The sequence below is a fragment of the Ranitomeya imitator genome, chromosome 5, assembly GCF_032444005.1.
Source record: "Ranitomeya imitator isolate aRanImi1 chromosome 5, aRanImi1.pri, whole genome shotgun sequence".
Classification (NCBI taxonomy): Eukaryota; Metazoa; Chordata; class Amphibia; order Anura; family Dendrobatidae; genus Ranitomeya; species Ranitomeya imitator.
The window spans coordinates 36,838,877-36,863,017 of NC_091286.1; the positions used below are offsets into that span (position 1 = coordinate 36,838,877).

General features: G+C 44.2%; 1 protein-coding gene across 3 annotated transcripts in view; it reads right to left on the minus strand.

Annotated features, from left to right (window-relative positions):
* Positions 1 to 24,141, minus strand: part of HHAT (hedgehog acyltransferase) — a 312,900-nt gene that overhangs the window by 228,076 nt on the left and 60,683 nt on the right. For 2 of the 3 annotated variants that reach the window (XM_069768560.1, XM_069768559.1), the window contains exons 6-7: positions 17,690 to 17,902; positions 9,601 to 9,772 (exon numbers count right to left, since the gene is read on the minus strand). In XM_069768560.1, the coding sequence (XP_069624661.1) occupies positions 9,601 to 9,772; positions 17,690 to 17,902 (385 nt within the window). The remainder of the gene's footprint in view (positions 1 to 9,600; positions 9,773 to 17,689; positions 17,903 to 24,141) is intronic. The other variant, XM_069768561.1, reaches the window with a different exon arrangement.

Here is a 24,141-nt window from a genome sequence, read left to right on the forward strand (position 1 = left end):
AGTTTGGATTTTCCTGTTTTGTGTTTTGCTTAATTTGGTTTTTAGTCCAGCCTGCAGATATGTGATTCTCTGCTGCTGGTTGCTCTAGTGGGCTGAAATTGCTTTTCATGTACCATGAGTTGGCACATGAGTTCAAGTAATTTCAGGATGGTTTTTTGAAGGGTTTTTCGCTGACCGCGCAGTTCACTTTTGTATCCTCTGCTATCTAGCTTTAGCGGGCCTCATTTTGCTGAAACTGTTTTCATACTACGTATGTGCTTTCCTCTCATTTCACCGTCATTATATGTGGGGGGCTGCTATTTGCTGTGGGGTATTTCTCTGGAGGCAAGAGAGGTCTGTGTTTCTTCTGATAGGGGAAGTGAGATCTTCGGCTGGAGCGAGACGTCTAGGATCATCGTAGGCACGTTCCCCGGCTACTTTTATTTGTGTGTTAGGTTCAGGGTCGCGGTCAGCTCAGGTTCCATCGCCCTAGAGCTTGTTTGTATCTGTGCTTGTCCTTTTTGTGATCCCCTGCCATTGGGATCATGACAGTATAACCGGCCCACAAAGTGTTAATTGTATTGGCTGAAGTAGGAGGATAAGTAGTCTGAGGAAGTTTTTTTTTTTTTTTTTCCCCTCAGAGTTTGCTGCCTAGCCTTATTGCAGCCTGGCTACTTCCTCCTCCTCTTAATCTTTGAATGGCTCTGATCTCAGCTGTTTATCATGGACGTCCAGAGTTTGGCTTCCAGCCTGAATAATCTTGCCACTAAGGTTCAAAATATACAGGATTTTGTTGTACATGCTCCTATGTCTGAACCTAGAATTCCTGTCCCAGAGTTTTTTTCTGGAGATAGATCTCGTTTTCTGAATTTTAGGAACAATTGCAAGTTGTTTCTTTCTTTGAAATCTCGCTCCTCTGGAGACCCTGCTCAGCAAGTCAAGATAATTATATCTTTCCTGCGGGGTGACCCTCAGGATTGGGCATTTGCATTGGCACCAGGGGACCCTGCGTTGCTTAATGCAGATGCGTTTTTTCTGGCATTGGGTTTGCTCTATGAGGAACCTAACCAAGAGATTCAGGCTGAAAAAGCTTTGTTGGCCCTCTCTCAGGGGCAAGATGAAGCAGAAATTTATTGTCAAAAATTTCGGAAGTGGTCGGTACTTACTCAGTGGAATGAGTGCGCTCTGGCTGCAAAGTTTAGAGATGGCCTTTCTGAGGCCATTAAAGATGTTATGGTGGGGTTCCCTGCGCCTGCTGGTCTGAATGAGTCTATGACTATGGCTGTTAAAATAATAATAATAATAATTTTATTTATATAGCGCCAACATATTCCGCAGCGCTTTACAAATTATAGAGGGGACTTGTACAGACAATAAACATTACAGCATAACAGAAATACAGTTCAAAACAGATACCAGGAGGAGTGAGGGCCCTGCTCGCAAGCTTACAAACTATGGGGAAAAGGGGAGACACGAGAGGTGGATGGTAACAATTGCTTTAGTTATTCGGACCAGCTATAGTGTAAGGCTCAGGTGTTCATGTAAAGCTGCATGAACCAGTTACCTGCCTAAGTATGTAGCAGTACAGACACAGAGGGCTAATACTGCATAAAGTGTATGAGAACATGATGCGAGGAACCTTTTTTTTTTTTTTTTTTTTTTTTATTATAAATAGGCCACACAGGGATCGTTAGGTTAATGCATTGAGGCGGTAGGCCAGTCTGAACAAATGAGTTTTTAGGGCACGCTTAAAACTGTGGGGATTGGGGATTAATCGTATTAACCTAGGTAGTGCATTCCAAAGAATCGGCGCAGCACGTGTAAAGTCTTGGAGACGGGAGTGGGAGGTTCTGATTATTGAGGATGCTAACCTGAGGTCATTAGCGGAGCGGAGAGCACGGGTAGGGTGGTAGACTGATACCAGGGAGGAGATGTAGGGTGGTGCTGAGCCATGGAGTGCTTTGTGGATGAGGGTAGTAGTTTTGTACTGGATTCTGGAGTGGATGGGTAGCCAGTGTAATGACTGGCACAGGGTAGAGGCATCGGTGTAACGGTTGGTGAGGAATATGATCCTGGCTGCAGCATTCAGGACAGATTGGAGCGGGGAGAGTTTTGCAAGAGGGAGGCCGATTAGTAGAGAGTTACAATAGTCCAGACGAGAATGAATAAGTGAAACAGTCAGAGTTTTTGCAGAGTCGAAATTAAGAAAAGGGCGAATTCTAGAAATGTTTTTGAGATGCAGGTAAGAAGAGCGAGCCAGTGATCGGATGTAGGGGGTGAATGAAAGGTCAGAATCAAGGATGACCCCAAGGCAGCGGGCATGTTGCTTTGGAGTAATGGTGGAACCGCACACGGAGATGGCAATGTCAGGCAAAGGTAGGTTAGTAGAGGGAGAGAACACGAGGAGTTCAGTTTTTGACAGGTTTAGTTTCAGATAGAGGGAGGACATGATGTTAGAGACAGCGGTAAGACAATCACTGGTGTTTTCTAAAAAGGTCGGTGTGATATCGGGAGCAGAAGTGTATAATTGGGTGTCGTCAGCATAGAGATGGTACTGGAAACCAAATCTACTGATTTTTTGTCCAATAGGGGCAGTATACAACGAAAAGAGTAGGTGGCCTAGGACTGATCCTTGAGGAACCCCAACAGTAAGGGGAAGGTGAGAGGAGGAGGAACCAGCAAAACATACAGTGAAGGATCGGTCAGAGAGATAGGAGGAGAACCAGGAGAGAACGGTGTCCTTGAGGCCGATGGAGCGGAGCATAGTGAGGAGGAGCTGATGATCCACAGTGTCAAATGCTGCAGAGAGATCCAAGAGAATTAGCATGGAGTAGTGACCATTAGATTTAGCTGTTAGTAGGTCATTAGAGACTTTAATGAGGGCAGTTTCAGTAGAGTGTAAAGAGCGGAAGCCAGATTGAAGAGGGTCGAGAAGAGAGTTATCTGAGAGATAGCGGGTAAGACGGGAGTGGACCAGGCGTTCGAGGAGTTTAGAGATGAAGGGAAGATTAGAGACAGGTCTATAATTAGCGGCACAGTTTTGATCGAGGGATGGTTTTTTAAGTAATGGATGTATGATGGCATGCTTAAATGAGGAGGGAAAAATACCGGAAGTGAGGGAAAGGTTGAATATTTTTGTTAGGTGAGAGGTGATAGCCGGGGAAAGGGACTGGAGGAGATGTGACGGAATGGGGTCACTGGTGCAAGTGGTCGGGCGCGAAGATGCAAGGAGCCTGCTTACTTCTTCTTCTGTAACTGCTTCAAAGTCAGAGAGTGAACTAGATGCAGTGGGGGAGGGAGGACAGTGCATGGTATGAAGAGATTGGGAGATGATTTCCTGTCGAATGTGGTCAATTTTTTCTTTGAAGTAATTGGCCAGATCGTCAGCACGGAGATCCGTGGTTGGGGCCTGCTCTCTTGGGTTGAGTAGGGACTGGAACGTGTCAAAGAGACGTTTAGGGTTATTGGACAGGGAGGTGATGAGGGTGTTGAAGTAGGTTTGTTTGGAGAGGTGAAGGGCAGAATTGTATGTCTTTAGCATGAACTTATAATGGATGAAATCTTCGGATAGATTAGATTTTCTCCACAGACGTTCTGCGCACCTGGAGCACCGCTGCAGGAAACGTGTTTGCAGCGTGTGCCACGGTTGTTGCCGTCTGTGCCGAGTTGTTTTATGTATAGGAGGAGCAGCTTCATCCAGAGCACTTTGCAGGGTTTCATTGTAATGCTTCAATGCAGAATCAGGACATGAGATGGAGGAAATAGGGGCCAATGAGGACTGCAAGTTCATCATAAGTTTCTGGGTGTTAATAGCCTGTATGTTTCTATAGGTGTGGAAAGTGGGGGTGACCTGAGCGGGATGGCAGTTCTTGATAGAGAATGAAAGAAGGTTGTGGTCAGAGAGCGGGAGAGGGGAGTTTGTGAAGTCATCCACTGAGCAAAGTCGGGAGAAGACCAAGTCAAGGGAGTTTCCATCTTCATGTGTTGGAGAGTTAGTATGCTGCGAGAGGCCAAAAGAGGAGGATAGAGATAAAAGGTGAGAAGCAGATGGGGAGAGGGGAGAGGCAATGGGGATGTTGAAATCACCAATGATAAGGGTGGGGGTGTCACAGGAGAGAAAGTGTGGAAGCCAGGTGGCAAAGTGATCCAGGAACTGATGAGAGGGGCCGGGAGGACGATACACCACCGCCACTCGCATGGAGAAGGGGACGTAGAGTCTGACCACATGGACCTCAAAGGAAGGGAAGACAAGTGAGGGTGTTCAGATTGATCGGCGTTTACGGGAGCGCAAACCTGTGCATCATTTGGCGGTGTCGTCTGAACCGTCACCTGAGATAATGCAATGTGATAGAATTCAGTCCAGAAGTGAACGGCAAAAGTATAGGCGGAAAAAAGGGTTGTGCTTTTATTGTGGTGATTCAGCTCATGTTATATCAGCATGCTCTAAACGCACAAAAAAGGTTGATAAGTCTGTTGCCATTAGTACTTTACAGTCTAAGTTCATTCTGTCTGTGACTCTGATTTGTTCATTATCATCCATTTCCGTCGATGCCTATGTGGATTCAGGCGCTGCCCTGAGTCTTATGGATTGGTCATTTGCCAATCGCTGTGGGTTTAGTCTGGAGCCTCTGGAAGTCCCTATTCCTTTGAAGGGAATTGACTCTACACCTTTGGCTATGAATAAACCTCAGTACTGGACACAAGTGACCATGCGTATGACTCCCGTTCATCAGGAGGTGATTCGCTTCCTGGTACTGTATAATTTGCATGATGTTCTAGTACTTGGTCTGCCATGGTTACAAACTCATAATCCAGTCCTTGACTGGAAATCAGTGTCTGTGTTAAGCTGGGGATGTCAGGGGGTTCATGATGATGCACCTCCGATTTCTATCGCTTCATCTACTCCTTCTGAGGTTCCTGTATTTTTGTCTGATTATCGGGATGTTTTTGAGGAGCCTAAGCTCAGTTCGCTTCCTCCTCACAGGGATTGCGATTGTGCTATAAATTTAATTCCGGGCAGTAAATTTCCTAAAGGTCGTTTGTTCAATCTGTCAGTGCCAGAGCATACTGCTATGCGGGATTATGTTAAGGAGTCCTTGGAAAAGGGACATATCCGTCCATCTTTGTCCCCTTTGGGAGCAGGTTTTTTTTTCGTGGCCAAGAAAGATGGTTCCTTGAGGCCTTGTATAGATTATCGTCTTTTGAATAAGATTACCGTAAAATATCAGTATCCTTTGCCATTGTTGACTGATTTGTTTGCTCGCATTAAGGGGGCTAAATGGTTCACTAAGATTGATCTTCGGGGTGCGTATAATCTTATACGAATAAAGCAAGGTGATGAGTGGAAAACCGCATTTAATACGCCTGAGGGCCATTTTGAGTATTTGGTAATGCCTTTTGGACTTTCTAATGCTCCTTCAGTCTTCCAGTCCTTTATGCACGATATTTTCCGTGAATATCTGGATAAATTTATGATTGTGTATTTGGATGATATTTTGGTTTTTTCTGATGACTGGGAGTCTCATGTTCAGCAGGTCAGGAAGGTGTTTCAGGTCCTGCGGGCCAATTCCTTGTTTGTAAAAGGCTCAAAGTGTCTCTTTGGAGTCCAGAAGATTTCTTTCTTGGGGTATATTTTTTCCCCTTCTACTATTGAGATGGATCCCGTCAAGGTTCAGGCTATTTGTGACTGGACGCAGCCTACATCTCTTAAGAGTCTACAGAAGTTCTTGGGCTTTGCTAATTTCTATCGTCGTTTTATAACTAATTTTTCTAGTGTTGTTAAGCCTTTGACGGATTTGACTAAGAAGGGTGCTGATGTTGCTAATTGGTCTCCTGCGGCTGTGGAGGCCTTTCAGGAACTTAAGCGCCGGTTTTCTTCTGCTCCTGTTTTGCGTCAGCCAGATGTTTCGCTCCCTTTTCAGGTTGAGGTTGATGCTTCCGAGATTGGAGCGGGGGCGGTTTTGTCACAGAGAAGCTCCGATGGCTCAGTGATGAAGCCATGCGCGTTTTTTTCTAGAAAGTTTTCGCCGGCTGAGCGGAATTATGATGTTGGTAATCGGGAACTTTTGGCCATGAAGTGGGCATTTGAGGAGTGGCGTCATTGGCTAGAGGGTGCTAGACATCGTGTGGTGGTCTTGACTGATCACAAAAATTTGATTTACCTTGAGTCTGCCAGGCGTCTGAATCCTAGACAGGCTCGTTGGTCACTGTTTTTCTCTCGTTTCAATTTTGTGGTTTCATACCTGCCAGGTTCAAAGAATGTGAAGGCGGATGCTCTTTCTAGGAGTTTTGTGCCTGACTCCCTTGGAAATTCTGAGCCCTCTGGTATCCTTAGGGATGGGGTGATTTTGTCTGCTGTCTCCCCAGACTTGCGACGTGCTTTGCAGGAGTTTCAGGTGGCTAAACCTGATCGTTGTCCGCCTGAGAGACTGTTTGTTCCGGATAATTGGACCAGTAGAGTCATCTCCGAGGTCCATTCTTCTGCGTTGGCAGGTCATCCTGGAATATTTGGTACTAGAGACTTGGTGGCCAGGTCTTTTTGGTGGCCTTCCTTGTCGAGGGATGTGCGTTCTTTTGTGCAGTCTTGTGAGGTTTGTGCTCGGGCTAAGCCTTGCTGTTCTCGGGCCAGTGGATTGTTGTCACCTTTGCCTATCCCGAAGAGGCCTTGGACGCACATTTCCATGGACTTTATTTCGGATCTCCCTGTCTCTCAAAAAATGTCCGTCATCTGGGTTGTGTGTGATCGCTTTTCTAAAATGGTTCATCTGGTACCCTTGCCTAAGTTGCCTTCCTCCTCTGAGTTGGTCCCTCTGTTTTTTCAGAATGTGGTTCGTTTGCATGGGATTCCTGAGAACATCGTTTCTGACAGGGGATCCCAATTTGTGTCTAGATTTTGGCGGACTTTCTGTGCTAAGATGGGCATTGATTTGTCCTTTTCGTCTGCATTCCATCCTCAGACGAATGGCCAGACTGAACGAACTAATCAGACCTTGGAAACTTATTTAAGGTGTTTTGTTTCTGCTGATCAGGATGACTGGGTTACCTTTTTGCCGCTGGCCGAGTTTGCGCTTAATAATCGGGCTAGTTCTGCTACCTTGGTTTCTCCTTTCTTTTGTAATTCGGGGTTTCATCCTCGTTTTTCCTCTGGTCAGGTGGAACCTTCTGATTGTCCTGGAGTGGACATGGTGGTGGATAGGTTGCATCGGATTTGGAGTCATGTGGTGGACAATTTGAAGTTGTCCCAGGAGAAGGCTCAGCAGTTTGCTAATCGCCGTCGCCGCGTGGGTCCTCGACTTCTTGTTGGTGACTTGGTGTGGTTGTCTTCATGTTTTGTTCCTATGAAGGTCTCTTCTCCTAAGTTCAAGCCTCGGTTCATCGGTCCCTATAGGATCTTGGAAATTCTTAACCCTGTGTCGTTTCGTTTGGATCTCCCGGCATCGTTTGCTATTCATAATGTGTTTCATCGGTCGTTGTTGCGGAAGTATGAGGTACCTGTTGTTCCTTCTCTTGAGCCTCCTGCTCCAGTGCTGGTGGAGGGAGAATTGGAGTATGTTGTGGAGAAGATCTTGGATTCTCGTGTTTCCAGACGGAAACTCCAGTATTTGGTCAAGTGGAAGGGTTATGGTCAGGAGGATAATTCTTGGGTGGTTGCCTCGGATGTTCATGCTGATGATTTTGGTTCGCGCTTTTCATAGGGCTCATCCTGGTCGCCCTGGTGGTTCTCGTGAGGGTTCGGTGACCCCTCCTCAAGGGGGGGGTATTGTTGTGAGTTCTGTTTTTGGGCTCCCTCTGGTGGTTACTGATGGTACTGGGTGACTTGTCTTTCCTGGGTTTCTGGGTTCCACCTGTTCCATCAGCATATGGGAGTTTCCTATTTAACCTGGCTTTGCTGGCATTTCCTCGCCGGTTATCAATGTATCCAGTGTGTCTTGTTACCTCTGCTCCCTGCTCCTAGAACCTTCTGGACAAGCTAAGTTTGGATTTTCCTGTTTTGTGTTTTGCTCAATTTGGTTTTTAGTCCAGCCTGCAGATATGTGATTCTCTGCTGCTGGTTGCTCTAGTGGGCTGAAATTGCTTTTCATGTACCATGAGTTGGCACATGAGTTCAAGTAATTTCAGGATGGTTTTTTGAAGGGTTTTTCGCTGACCGCGCAGTTCACTTTTGTATCCTCTGCTATCTAGCTTTAGCGGGCCTCATTTTGCTGAAACTGTTTTCATACTACGTATGTGCTTTCCTCTCATTTCACCGTCATTATATGTGGGGGGCTGCTATTTGCTGTGGGGTATTTCTCTGGAGGCAAGAGAGGTCTGTGTTTCTTCTGATAGGGGAAGTGAGATCTTCGGCTGGAGCGAGACGTCTAGGATCATCGTAGGCACGTTCCCCGGCTACTTTTATTTGTGTGTTAGGTTCAGGGTCGCGGTCAGCTCAGGTTCCATCGCCCTAGAGCTTGTTTGTATCTGTGCTTGTCCTTTTTGTGATCCCCTGCCATTGGGATCATGACACCTGACATCTACAAACATGAAAGGAGCCAAGAGTAGGCGCCCAACAACCTTATTGTGCTGCTGCAGAACTTCTTGGTGGCACTACTCTTCACTATCAGGGCTGTGGAGTGGATAAGCCAAAACTCCACCAAAATGGGCTCCGACTCCTACTCCACGACTCCGACTCCACAGCCGTGTCAGTAAGCCAAACCTCTGACTCCTCAATTTCCATGACTCCGACTCCACGACTCCGACTCCACAGCCCTGTCAGTAAGCCAAACCTCTGACTCCTCAATTTCCACGACTCCGACTCCACAGCCCTGTCAGTAAGCCAAACCTCTGACTCCTCAATTTCCATGACTCCGACTCCACGACTCCGACTCCACAGCCCTGTCAGTAAGCCAAACCTCTGACTCCTCAATTTCCATGACACCGACTCCACCAAAATGGGCTCTGACTCCACGACTCCGACTCCACAGCCCTGTCAGTAAGCCAAACCTCTGACTCCTCAATTTCCATGACTCCGACTCCACAGCCCTGTCAGTAAGCCAAACCTCTGACTCCTCAATTTCCATGACTCCGACTCCACGACTCCACAGCCCTGTCAGTAAGCCAAACCTCTGACTCCTCAATTTCCATGACACCGACTCCACGACTCAGACTCCACAGCCCTGACAGGGCTGTGGAGTGGGTAAGCCAAACCTCTGACTCCCCAATTTCCATGACATTGACTCCGACTCCGCCAAAATGGGCTCCGACTCCGACTCCACAGTCCTGTCACTATACCAATAAATAGCTGATTGAATGAAAACACTCGGAAGATTTACTAATCCCTTCCACTATTATTGAGACAGCGCAAATATAAAATGTTGACTTTTTTGTATGACTTCGGACCACCTACCGTAACTCTTCTCCAATTTTTAGCGCATGTTGTTGTACGTAAGAATCACCCTTTTTATACTCTAAGCCACACCCCATTGGCAAACGAGCAACAACAAAAAAGTCTAGAACACATAATAAATAGGCATAAATTTTGGCAATTTTTTGGCCGAAAACTAAGCGCAAACACTTTTGTTGGAAGAAATAAAGGGGTCCTCCTACAAAGGATCACGAGTCTAAAGTAACCCATTCAATACCCACCGAGGGTCCAGTAGGAGACATCTTCCAGAATGCCATAGCTGCTGTACATGGCATGCATATACATGAGGTGAATCATCAACTCTGCCAGAAGCCACCATAGAGCAAGGCGACAAACGTCTGTCAACAATCCAGATAAAGTAAAGTTCGGCCATCTTGTGTCTTGCACAAAAATCTGGCAAAAAAAAAAAGAAAAGTTGATACCTATCAAATAATTACTATACTACCCATACATCTCTTCCAATATCCCATGAACATGCAGTGTTGCTTGAATGTTTTTTGAATCCATCAGAATATTCCCTAAATCAGCATAAAATTGAACTAAAACCACATCAGATTTTCACATTAGTCCTAAAAGTAGATAAAGAGAAGCAAATCAAGCAAATTAGTGAAAAATATTAGACTTTGTCTATTTTTATTGGGAAGAATGATCCAGTATCACATGTGAACCTTTAAAATTAGCAGATAATTTGAAGGTGTTTTCAATCAATGGGATGACAATCAACAGTGAGTGGCTGAGCTGTTTTATTTATTTCCAAGCCTGATATTCACAATCTCTGTGATTGAGAAATGTACCATGGCACGAACAAAGAAGAGTTGTTGATGCTTATAAGGTTGGAAAAGGTTACTAAACCATTTCTAAAGAATTTGGACTTCATTTTTACACAACCTGTCTAACTGGATTGATGGAGGATATTCAAGGCCATAATTACTCTTTAGCAATGATCGACAAACAAAGGTCATTCCAAGAGCAAGGCATACAATAGTCTGCGAGGCCACAAAGGAACCCAAGGTATCTTCTAAGCAACTAAAGGTCTCGCTAACATTAGATAATGTTAATGTTCATGCACCATTGAGGACACTGAACAACAATGGTGTGCGAGGCAGGATTGCAAGGAGAAAGCCACTGCTCTCCAAAAAGATCAAGACTGGAGAAAGAAATGAAGAGGCTGCCTCAAGCCAGGATTAGGCATACTGAAATCCAACATGGTCAATCGCTCATTCTCCCCTATAGCAGCTATAAGCGGATAGTTTTATGACATTCACTGTGAAGTATAAATAATGTTATTATACAAGTCGTGTCAAATACCGTCGATACCATATGACATGTTTTGTTATTGCCTTTTTTTTTTTTAAACATAGACCCTTGAACTTTCTATGGGGCCCCTATATCACACTGTACATGTTCTCTAAGCTTTTATCAGGGGTCTCAGGAGTAGATTTGACGCATTTATGTGAACTTAGGTGAGAAATTCTCTGCAAAACCAGCGTAAAAAAAACTTGAGTTTGAATGTACCTTGAGGCCAAAAGTACTTTCTGGTTGAAAAATCTACGTTATAAAAATGCATAGAAAAAGTACAATTTGGTGTTGTTTTTTAGGTTGTTTTTCTGTAGGGGTCATTTTTCTGCTTTAATTGATTCGGCAGTCAAATTGGAAGGGTTTTCTTTATTATTCAGGCAGAATTGCCTCAAAAATTGACATGTTGATTTTTCTTCCTCACAAAAAAAAAATGTCAACCGTGTGCACTATAGTTGGCTTTTGGGAAGTATTGTTTTTCATGTTTTGGGAACGATACGTAAAAAATAAACCCTCTGGTAAGTATAATGTAAAGGATATGTTTTCACAGTTTTTTAAGAAGATTTTGGATTCAAACTTGACTTCAAATACTCATTCTGTAATGGTGCTCTGTCGTGGAACCCCAACAACTCGTAAAAGGGTTTCTGTGGAGCCAAAATCCCAATGGAAACCTTGTCTTCACCCTTTAGTCCCTGTACAGAGATCTGAATTTCAGGCAGAGCCCCCTGGGTTGTGTCCATGGAGTAGCTGCTGGCCAGTGAAGCGAGTTGGCAGAGGAAAGTTGTGTTGCTCAGACCAAAACCAGGAGTCAAGATCAGAAACGCGAAACAGTTGGGAAGTAAAAAATACAACAGAACAGAAAACTCCCTCTTCGTTTTAATGAAAAAGCGCTCCAAATTTGACCACTGAATTAATGGAAGAAAAATGTAAAAGAAAACAACTCTGCTCCAAAGGAGTATAGTCTTTTTATTCACAAGGAATTTTTTTTTTTTTGCAAAAAAAAAAAAAAAAAATCTAACTGGAAAAACTGTGTATGAACATACCCCAGACATTTTGCCTCCTTTATCAGGCAAACAAAAAAAAATACAAACGAGCCTGACCAGTAAGAGAGCAACTCTCCTACACGTGTCAATGACGCCAGCAGAGGTGTCACTACTTTATGCGGAGTGCCGCTTTCTTAAAAAAAAAAAAAAAAAACTGCAAAGCTTTTATGGTTTCTTTAATAAATGCAGAGTGTAATTATACCGCATTACACAGACACCCGAGCGGAGGGAGCGTGGACCCCGGCGGTATGTCGTTCTGCATGGTGTGGAGGGGTACAACAGAAAGTTCTCTCTCCTGCTGGATACATTACTTACACCCACACTTACTTGTGTCACATTACAAATGTATATGAAATTATTTGTCATAGCAACACATCTAGAAAAAGAACAGAAAGTATTAGTTACACGCGGCGGGAAACGGCGCCGAGGTGAAAGGCTTGTGACATGGCGGCACCGAGTAAAAGTATAAGATATATACTTTTACAAGGAATCAGTGGCGCAGATTGGAGTCTGTAAATACCACCGGGATCCAACAACAGTCATGTGTGTATGTATATATGTGCATGTATATATGTATGTGTATGTACAGTACAGACCAAAAGTTTGGACACACCTTTTAATTTTAAAGATTTTTCTGTATTTTCATGACTATGAAAATTGTACATTCGCACTGAAGGCATCAAAACTATGAATTAACACATGTGGAATTATATACTTAACAAAAAAGTGTGACACAACTGAAAATATGTCTTATATTCTAGGTTCTTCAAAGTAGCCACCTTTTGCTTTGATGACTGCTTTGCGCACTCTTGGCATTCTCTTGATGAGCTTCAAGAGGTAGTCACCGGGAATGGTTTTCACTTCACAGGTGTGCCCTGTCAGGTTTAATAAGTGGGGTTTCTTGCCTTGTAAATGGGGTTGGGACCATCAGTTGTGTTGTGCAGAAGTCTGGTGGATACACAGCTGATAGTCCTACTGAATAGACTGTTAGAATTTGTATTATGGCAAGAAAAAAGCAGCTAAGTAAAGAAAAACAAGTGGCTATCATTACTTTAAGAAATGAAGGTAGATCAGTCAGTCCGAAAATTGGGAAAACTTTGAAAGTGTCCCCAAGTGCAGTGGCAAAAACCATCAAGCGCTACAAAGAAACTGGCTCACATGGTGACCGCCCCAGGAAAGGAAGACCAAGAGTCACCTCTGCTTCTGAGAATAAGTTTATCTGAGTCACCAGCCTCAGAAATCGCAGGTTAACAGCAGCTCAGATTAGAGACCAGGTCAATGCCACACAGAGTTCTAGCAGCAGACACATCTCTACAACAACTGTTAAGAGGAGACTTTGTGCAGCAGGCCTTCATAGCAAAATAGCTGCTAGGAAACCACTGCTAAGGACAGGCAACAAGCAGAAGAGACTTGTTTGGGTTAAAGAACACAAGGAATGGACATTAGACCAGTGGAAATCTGTGCTTTGGTCTGATGAGTCCAAATTTGAGATCTTTGGTTCCAACCACCGTGTCTTTGTACGACGCAGAAAAGGTGAATGGATGGACTCTACATGCCTGGTTCCCACCGTGAAGCATGGAGGAGGAGATGTGGTGGTGTGGGGGTGCTTTGCTGGTGACACTGTTGGGGATTTATTCAAAATTGAAGGCATACTGAACCAGCATGGCTACCACAGCATCTTGCAGCGGCATGCTATTCCATCCGATTTGCGTTTAGTTAGACCATCATTTATTTTTCAACAGGACAATGACCCCAAACACACCTCCAGGCTGTGTAAGGGCTATTTGACCAAGAAGGAGAGTGATGGGGTGCTACGCCAGATGACCTGGCCTCCACAGTCACCAGACCTGAACCCAATCAAGATGGTTTGGGGTGAGCTGGACCGCAGAGTGAAGGCAAAAGGGCCAACAAGTGCTAAGCATCTCTGGGAACTTCTTCAAGATTGTTGGAAGACTATTCCCGGTGACTACCTCTTGAAGCTCATCAAGAGAATGGCAAGAGGGTGCAAAGCAGTCATCAAAGCAAAAGGTGGCTACTTTGAAGAACCTGGAATATAAGACATAATTTCAGTTGTTTCACTTTTTTTTGTTAAGTATATAATTCCACATGTGTTAATTCATAGTTTTGATGCCTTCAGCGTGAATGCACAATTTTCATAGTCATGAAAATACAGAAAAATCTTTAAATGAGAAGGTGTGTCCAAACTTTTGGTGTGTACTGTATGTATGTGTGTGTGTGTGTGTGTGTGTGTGTGTGTGTGTGTGTGTGTGTGTGTGTGTGTGTATGTATGTATGTATGTATATATATATGTCTGTATGTGTATGTGTGTGTATGTATGTATGTACGTATGCCTGGGCATGTTCCTGATGTTTCGGCGGATGGTCTCCTGAGGGATCTCCTCCCAGACCTGGTCTAAAGCATCCACCAACTCCTGGACAGTCTGTGGTGCAACATGACGTTGGTGGATGTCCCAGATGTGCTCCATCAGATTCAGGTCTGGGAAACGGGTGGGCCACTCCATAGCTGTAATGCCTTCATCTTGCAGGAATTGCTGACACACTCAAGCCACATGAGGTCTGGCATTGTCCTGCATTAGGAGGAACCCAGGGCCAACTGCACCAGCATATGGTCTCACAAGGGGTCTGAGGATCTCACCTCGGTACCTAATGGCAGTCAGGCTACCTCTGGCGAGCACATGGAGGGCTGTGCGGCCCTCCAAAGAAATGCCACCCCACACCATTACTGGCCCACTGCCAAACCAGTCATGCTGAAAGATGTTGCAGGCAGCAGATCGCTCTCCACGGCATCTCCAGACTTTGTCACGCCTGTCACAAGTGCTCAGTGTGAACCTGCTTTCATCTGTGAAGAGAACAGGGTACCAGTGGCGAATTTGCCAATCCTGGTGTTCTGTAGCAAATGCCAAGCGTCCTGCATGGTGTTGGGCTGTGAGCACAACCCCCATCTGTGGACGTCGGGCACTCAGACCATGCTCATGGAGTCGGTTTCTAACCGTTTGTGCAGACACATGCACATTTGTGGCCTGCTGGAGTGCTCCTCCTGTTCCTCCTTGCACGAAGGCGCAGGTAGTGGTCCTGCTGCTGGGTTGTTGCCCTCCTACGGCCCCCTCCACGTCTCCTAGTGCATTGGCCTGTCTCCTGGTAGCGCCTCCAGCTTCTGGACACTACACTGACAGACACAGCAAACCTTCTTGCCACAGTTTGCATTGATGTGCCATCCTGGATGAGCTGCACTACCTGAGCCACTTGTGTGGGTTGTAGAGTCCATCTCATGCTACCTCGAGTGTGAAAGCACAACCAACATTCAAAAGTGACCAAAACATCAGCCAGAAAGCATTGGTACTGAGATGTGGTCTGTGGTCCCCACCTGCAGAACCACTCCTTTATTGAGGGGGTCTTGATAATTGCCCATAATTTCCATCTGTTGTCTATTCCATTTGCACAACAGCATGTGAAATTGATTGTCAATCAGTGTTGCTTCCTAAGTGGTCGGTTTGATTTCACAGAACTTTGATTTACTTGGAGTTATATTCTGTTGTTTAAGTGTTCCATTTTTTTTGAGCAGTGTATATGTATTTATGAATGTATGTATGTATGTGTGTGTATGTGTGTATGTACATACGTACGTACGTGTATACATTAATCACAAAAAATTAAGAATATTTGGCTTTCGGGAAAAATTTATGGAAAGTTAAAAAGTTGACACTACAGTGATATTTTATCATGGAAGATGAAACATGCAATGGTGATTTCCTCACCTCAAACAATTTATTGAAATAAAAGCCAACGAAAGTGGTGGGTACCCCAAAAAATGTCAATGTCTCAGTAACTTGTCATGTGGCCTTGAGCATCAATTACATCTTGACAACGACATCTCCTGCTGTTCACAAGTGCCGATATTGTCTGTTGAGGCGTTCCACTCTTCTTGAAGTGCGTCCCTCAGGTCGCTGAGGTTCTTGAGTACAGGGGTACGAGCCTCTACACGGCATCTCAGCTGATTCCATAGGTTTTCGATGGGATTCAGGTCTGGAGAAAGTGCAGGCCACTCCATTTGAGGTGCCACAGTCTCCAGCAGCCGTTTCCTAATGATGCGACCACGATGAGCTGGAGCATTGTCATCCATGAAGATGAAATTAGGTGTGTGGTGTTCGTACACAGGCACAATGACTGGATTAATGGTGTTACTCGAGTAGTGGAAGTTTATCACTGTACCATTCACAAAGTGTAGGGCAGTTATGTATTAACGAGACACATCTGCCCACAGTGTAACACCACCACCAAAGACTCATCAGTGACAACAGTGGCTGATGCACAGCACTCTCCTTTAGGCCTCCAACATCGTTGGCCGCCATCAATTCTGCTCAGCGTGAATCGACTTTCATCAGTGAACAGAACTGAGGCCCACTGGTCACTCGTCCAGTATAGAGGCAAGACGATGAAGCCTGTGCCTGGTGGTGTGGTCAGATACCATTGCAGGTCATCTAGCACGCAGGCCACGCTGATACAAACGGTTTCGAAAGGTCCGACGTGACACTTGGGAGCTTCTCACCTCCCTTGAATGTGCCTGGACTTGTGTGGTATTCATCATCCGATTCCAAAGGGCATTGTTCACAATGGAGTGGTCATCAGTGTCAGATGTGGCTGAAGAATGTCCACTTATCTGCCTCTCTATGACTCTTCCAGTTTGTTCCTGTTTGTATCTCTGTTGCACCTTGCTGATGACTCTTTGACACTAAGTTCAGTGGCCACTTCTGCCTGAGAACATCTTGCTTGAAGCCTCGCAATGGTGACATACTGTTCATCAATTGTTAGGTGTCGTCTTGGCCTCCTGAAGTCAATATGTGAACAACATGATGAGGATGACTGTTTAATACCAATTCTAATTGAATTCCAAAATTTATTGGCCGATTCATTGATCAAAGACCTGTTGTGAATTTTGCCATTAATCTCGTTAGAGAACAGTAAGTTGTGGAAAAAGTACTGAAACATTGAAGAGTTGGACGTGTGTATCCAGAAGTATAGAGACGCCACATCAAGCTCACCTGAAATTTTGCCCGAAAACCAAATATCCCTAACTTTTTGTGAGCAGTGTCTGAGACTGCTAGATCAGCTCCCGAGCTGTGACTGGAAGCATCTGGGAGGGAAAGGTGAGGCACACGCCCCCTGGAGAAGACTCAGAAAAGTGAAGACTCTGAAGTAATGCTCAGCTGAACTGCCAAGCAGAGATTTCACATACTGACTTCCAGAAGAAACAAATGTGAATATCTTTGCAATGGAGCATCGTAGTGCAAAAGGGAAAAGAGTGGCTGAATCAGGAATTTTTGGAGCAAGTTAGAGGTCCTCCTTAAGAACTGACTGATCAATTGCTACCTTTTATATCCCAACTAATTATTAGGTGCCATTGTCAAGAGATCAATGGTATTCACTTTCTTTGTTAGCGGCTTTAAAGTAAAGCTGGATATCAACTATGTCCGTGACACGGCGGAAAATATTGCTACATTACAGCAAAATATTAGTCAACGGGGCAGCATTATGAGCCACAAGTTCCGATTTTGACTCATTGCAACTTGCTTGTTGTAGCCACAGAAACTTGTAATTCGCAGCAAAGTCCGATTTATTAACAATATGTTAAAATCTAGTGCAATCTTTGGTAGCATGAAATGGACGTGCGTCACCATGTAGCCCCAGCCTAAAGGTTATGGCTGATTTATTGATTAAAAAAACAGAAAAAAAAAAACCAATCTGGAAAAAGTTCATCAGGGACGTAAAAATGCAACGTGCTGGATCTCCACTGTGCGGTATTGGGATATATGGGTTTCCACAATTTAAAGGTCCGGTGCACTTTGCATTTCCTAGTTCCGATTCATTTGTCTGTTGAAGAACAGTTAATTAGTGCAACAGTGAAGGGATGGCGTCTTACAGGGTAGGGAGGACTTTAATATCCAGGAACGTACCTGTTTAGTGAATTCATTGTAGGTGATAATGGGACCGTTGTGGAAAAGGGGGTAATAAAAAACGTACAGCAGCAATGAAGGCAGAGAGAAGGCGGATTTGTCACTTGATTGGAGATTGCTGTATTCCAGGCAGTAACTTGTATAAAACAAGGAGCGGACGGTAAGTGTGAACTGCAGGAGGTAGAACTCATTCTCGCTGCCGTACCAAGCCCGCTGGAAGGAAGAAAACATGAAAATCAGACCACAAACGCATTTTATGGCTATGTACACCTTCACATGGAACTTTTATTATTGCTCATTTGTTTCCTAAATGCAAAGATAAAAGGTTTATTGATAGCCTTTCTTTAGGATAGGCCACCGACATCTGATCAGAGATTGTGTAACCACCATCAATCGGCTGTTACCGGTGCTGGTACCGGTGCCATCAAAAGCCGGACGTCCTCGCATGCTGCCGACACACAGCAGCTCCGTAATTTCTATAGTGTCTGCCGCCAAGTACTACAGATCCACCCCCTACTCAAATAAAAAGGTAGTAGCCATCAATAAAAAAAAGTAGTGGCCAAATGCTTCAATCTAGTAGTCGCCATTAGGGTTGAGCGAAACGGGTCGAACATTTTCAAAAGTCGCCGACTTTTGGCTAAGTCGGGGTTTCATGAAACCCGATCCGACCCCTGTGCGGGGTCGGCCATGCGGTACGCGACTTTCGCGCCAAAGTCGCGTTTCAATGACGCGAAAAGCGCCATTTCTCAGCCAATGAAGGTAAACGCAGAGTGTGGGCAGCGTGATGACATAGGTCCTGGTCCCCACCATCTTAGAGAAGGGCATTGCAGTGATTGGCTTGCTGTCTGCGACGTCACAGGGGCTATAAAGAGGCGTTCCCGCCGACCGCCATCTTACTGCTGCTGATCTGAGCTTAGGGAGAGGTTGCTGCCGCTTTGTCAGAAGCAGGGATAGCGTTAGGCAGGGTCCATTAACCACAAAACCGCTTGTGCTGCAGCGATTTGCACTGTCCAACACCACCCTCGGTGTGCAGGGACAGTGGAAGTTTTTTTTTTTTTTTTTTTCCCCTCAGCGCTGTAGCTCATTGGGCTGCCCTAGAAGGCTCCCTGATAGCTGCATTGCTGTGTGTACGCCGCTGTGCAAACCAACTGCTTTTTTCAAAGCACAAATCCTCTTGTTCCTTCCTTTCTGCACAGCTATCTTTTTTGTTTGTCCACACTTTTTATTTCATTTGTGCATCAGTCCACTCCTTATTGCTGCCTGCCATACCTGGCTGAGATTACTGCAGGCAGGGAGATAGTAGCTGCCTGCCATACCTGGCTGAGATTACTGCAGGCAGGGAGATAGTAATTGTAGGACATTCCCTGTTTTTTTTTTTGTTTTTTTTTTGGTGGGAGATTAAGATTGGCAATTTGGCATTTCTGCTAGAGTGCCATCCCTGTGTGTGCCATCTCTCTCACATAGTGGGCCATAGAAAGCCTTTTCATTTTTCTGTATTTTTTTTTGTGGGGTGTATAAATTCTCCCTGATAAAAATACAGTGGGAGATTAATATTGGCCTTTGGGCTTGTGTGCCAGTCCTGAGTGTGCCATCTCTCTCACAAATAGTGGGCCATAGAAAGCCTATTTTATTTTTTTGGGGGTTTTATAAATTCTCCCTGAAAAAAAGGGAGATTAATATTGGCCTCTGGGCTTGTGTGCCAGTCCTGAGCGTGCCATCTGTGCCAGCCCTGAGCGTGCCATCTCTCTCACAAATAGTGGGCCATAGAAAGCCTATTTATTTTTTTTTTTGGTTTTATAAATTCTCCCTGAAAAAAAGGGAGATTAATATTGGCCTCTGGGCTTGTGTGCCAGTCCTGAGCGTGCCATCTGTGCCAGCCCTGAGCGTGCCATCTCTCTCACAAATAGTGGGCCATAGAAAGCCTATTTAATTTTTTTTTTTGTTTTATAAATTTTCCCTGAAAAAAGGGAGATTAATATTGGCCTCTGGGCTTGTGTGCCAGTCCTGAGCGTGCCATCTGTGCCAGCCCTGAGCGTGCCATCTCTCTCACAAATAGTGGGCCATAGAAAGCCTATTTAATTTTTTTTTTTGTTTTATAAATTTTCCCTGAAAAAAGGGAGATTAATATTGGCCTCTGGGCTTCTGTGCCAGTCCTGAGCGTGCCATCTGTGCCAGTCCTGAGCGTCCCATCTCTCTCACAAATAGTGGGCCATAGAAAGCCTATTTTATTTTTTTTGGGGGTTTTATAAATTCTCCCTGAAAAAAAGGGAGATTAATATTGGCCTCTGGGCTTGTGTGCCAGTCCTGAGCGTGCCATCTGTGCCAGCCCTGAGCGTGCCATCTCTCTCACAAATAGTGGGCCATAGAAAGCCTATTTATTTTTTTTTTTTGTTTTATAAATTTTCCCTGAAAAAAGGGAGATTAATATTGGCCTCTGGGCTTGTGTGCCAGTTGTGAGCGTGCCATCTGTGCCAGTCCTGAGCGTGCCATCTCTCTCACAAATAGTGGGCCATAGAAAGCCTATTTAAATTTTTTTTTGGTTTTATAAATTCTACCAGAAAAAAAGGGAGATTAATATTGGCCTCTGGGCTTCTGTGCCAGTCCTGAGCGTGCCATCTGTGCCAGTCCTGAGCGTCCCATCTCTCTCACAAATAGTGGGCCATAGAAAGCCTATTTTTTTTTTTTTTTGGGTTTTAGAAATTCTCCCTGGAAAAAAAAAGGGAGATTAATATTGCCCTTTGGGCTTGTGTGCCAGTACTAAGCGTTCCATCTCTCTCTCTCTCTCTCTCAGTCAGTGGGCCATAGAACGCCTATTTTTGGTTTTATTTGTTTTCTAAATTCTCCCTGAAAAAATCATTTTATTTTATTTGGTTTCTAAATTCTTCCTGATAAAATCACATTTTTTTTATTATTTTTTTTTTCTAAAGTCTCCCTGAAAAAAAAAAAAAAAAACAGTGGGAGATTAATATTGGCCTTTCTGCTTGTGTGCCAGTCTTGACTCCTGGGTGCGTCATCTCTCAGTCAGTGGGCCATAGAACGCCTATTTTTGGTTTTATTTGTTTTATAAATTCTCCCAGAAAAAATCATTTTATTTTATTTGGTTTCTAAATTCTTCCTGATAAAATCACATTTTTTTTATTATTTTTTTTTCTAACGTCTCCCTGAAAAAAAAAAAAAAAAACAGTGGGAGATTAATATTGGCCTTTCTGCTTGTGTGCCAGTCTTGACTCCTGGGTGCGTCATCTCTCAGTCAGTGGGCCATAGAACGCCTATTTTTGGTTTTATTTGTTTTCTAAATTCTCCCTGAAAAAATCATTTTATTTTATTTGGTTTCTAAATTCTTCCTGATAAAATCACATTTTTTTTATTATTTTTTTTTCTAAAGTCTCCCTGAAAAAAAAAAAAAAAAACAGTGGGAGATTAATATTGGCCTTTCTGCTTGTGTGCCAGTCTTGACTCCTGGGTGCGTCATCTCTCAGTCAGTGGGCCATAGAACGCCTATTTTTGGTTTTATTTGTTTTCTAAATTCTCCCTGAAAAAATCATTTTATTTTATTTGGTTTCTAAATTCTTCCTGATAAAATCACATTTTTTTTATTATTTTTTTTTCTAAAGTCTCCCTGAAAAAAAAAAAAAAAAACAGTGGGAGATTAATATTGGCCTTTCTGCTTGTGTGCCAGTCTTGACTCCTGGGTGCGTCATCTCTCAGTCAGTGGGCCATAGAACGCCTATTTTTGGTTTTATTTGTTTTATAAATTCTCCCAGAAAAAATCATTTTATTTTATTTGGTTTCTAAATTCTTCCTGATAAAATCATATTTTTTTTATTATTTTTTTTTCTAAAGTCTCCCTGAAAAAAAAAAAAAAAAAACAACCAAAAAAAACAGTGGGAGATTAATATTGGCCTTTCTGCTTGTGTGCCAGTCTTGACTCCTGGGTGTGCCATCTCTCTCTCTCTCTCTCTCTCTCTCTCTCTCTCTCTCTCTCTCTCCAATTGTGGTCCATAGAAAGCCTATATTTTTTTTCCTTGATTTGGGTTCTAAAATCTACCAGAGAAAATAACTACATCAATCATTGGTAGAAAAATATTGGCCTCTGGGTTTGTGTGCCACTCCTGACTCCTGTGTGCGTCATCTCTCAGTCAGTGGGCCATAGAACGCCTATTTTTGTTTTTATTTGTTTTATAAATTCTCCCTGAAAAAATCATTTTATTTTATTTGGTTTCTAAATTCTTCCTGATAAAATCATATTTTTTTTATTATTTTTTTTTCTAAAGTCTCCCTGAAAAAAAAAAAAAAAAAAAAAACAGTGGGAGATTAATATTGGCCTTTCTGCTTGTGTGCCAGTCTTGACTCCTGGGTGTGCCATCTCTCTCTCTCTCTCTCTCTCCAATTGTGGTCCATAGAAAGCCTACATTTTTTTTCCTTGATTTGGGTTCCAAAATCTACCAGAGAAAATAACTCCATCAATCATTGGTAGAAAAATATTGGCCTCTGGGCTTGTGTGCCACTCCTGATTCCTGTGTGCGTCATCTCTCACTCAGTGGCCCATAGAAAGCATATAGTTTGTTACATTTGTTTTCTAAATTCTCCCTGCAAAAATCTTTTTTTTTTTTTGGGGGGGGTTTCTAAAGTGTTCCTGAAAAAAATAAAAATAAAAAAAAAATAATAGTGTGACATTAATATTAACATTTGTGCTTCAGTGACAGTCCTGCGTGTGGGGCATCTCTCTAATTTGCAGCCACCAAAAAAAGAGTGTGTAACATTGGGCCTGATTTTCGCTGTGGTCTCACCAACCTGTAAAGGGGTAGCTAAATCATACTGAAGTTATAGCTCACCGTGTAAGTTGTGTGACTGCAACAAATAACGTTAGTTTGGTTACGTTTTTAAAACAATGAGGAAGTCTAGTGGAAGAGGTCGTGGCCGGGGGCGTTCATTGTCAGCTGGTAATGAGGGTAGTGGTAGTGGTGGAGCATCAGGTGGTCGTGGGGGAAAAAATATTGCACCTAAGTCTGGAGCTGTGGAGCCAGGTTCGTCGTCCGGCTACACAAGGCCTCGAACGCTCCCTTTTCTGGGATTAGGAAAACCGCTTTTAAAGCCGGAGCAGCAAGAGCAAGTTTTGGCTTATCTTGCTGACTCAGCCTCTAGCTCTTTTGCCTCATCTCGTGAAACTGGTAAAAGTAAAAGCAGCGCGTCGTTAGTGGATGTTCACGGTCAGGGACAAGTCACTTCCTTGTCCTCTTCAGCAAAAACAACAACAGAGAAGAATGCAGCAGGCGACACAACGGGTTACTCCATGGAGCTCTTTACACATACCGTCCCTGGCTTAGAAAGTGAAGCAGTTAACAGTCCATGCCCATTACAAATTGAATCTGACATGGAGTGCACTGACGCACAGCCACAGCCAGACTACTATGCTGGTCCTTTGACTCAGACCACAACATTGCCCTCGCAGGGTGCTGATCAAGAATCAGACCCTGATGAGACTATGTTGCCCCATCACGAACGCTATACCACCGAACGACACGGTGACACAGACGAAGTTGCGCAGGAGGTACAAGAAGAGTTATTAGATGACCCAGTTCTTGACCCCGATTGGCAGCCATTGGGGGAACAGGGTGCAGGCGGCAGCAGTTCTGAAGCAGAGGAGGAGGAGGGGCCGCAGCAGGCATCAACATCGCCACAGGTTCCATCTGCCGGGCCCGTATCTTGCCCAAAACGCGTGGCAAAGCCAAAACCTGGTGGAGGACAGCGTGGCCATCCGGTTAAAGCTCAGTCTGCAATGCCTGAAAAGGTATCCGATGCTAGAAAGAGTGCAGTCTGGCATTTTTTTAAACAACATCCAATTGATCAGCGCAAAGTCATCTGTCAAAAATGTTCTACTTCCTTAAGCAGAGGTCAGAATCTGAAAAGTCTCAATACTAGTTGCATGCATAGACATTTAACCACCATGCATTTGAAAGCTTGGACTAACTACCAAACGTCCCTTAAGGTTGTTGCACCCTCGGCCAATGAAGCTAGTCATCAACGCAACATCCCTTCCGGCAGTGTAGGACCACCATTTAGCGCACCACCTGCTGTATCTGTGCAGGTATCTTTGCCAGGCCAAAGCAGTCAGGGTCAGGGAATCACCAGTTTCGTAGTAGGAAACACTGCATCTAGGGCACCGGCGGCAACAATACCATCTCCCACCGTCTCTCAGTCTGCCATGTCCACCGGCACCCCCGCTAGTTCCACGATCTCCAGCTCTCCAGTCCAGCTCACCCTACATGAGACTATGGTTAGAAAAAGGAAATACTTAGCCTCGCATCCGCGTACACAGGGTTTGAACGCCCACATAGCTAGACTAATCTCGTTAGAGATTATGCCCTACCGGTTAGTTGAAAGCGAAGCTTTCAAAGACCTGATGGACTACGCTGTACCACGCTACGAGCTACCCAGTCGACACTTTTTTT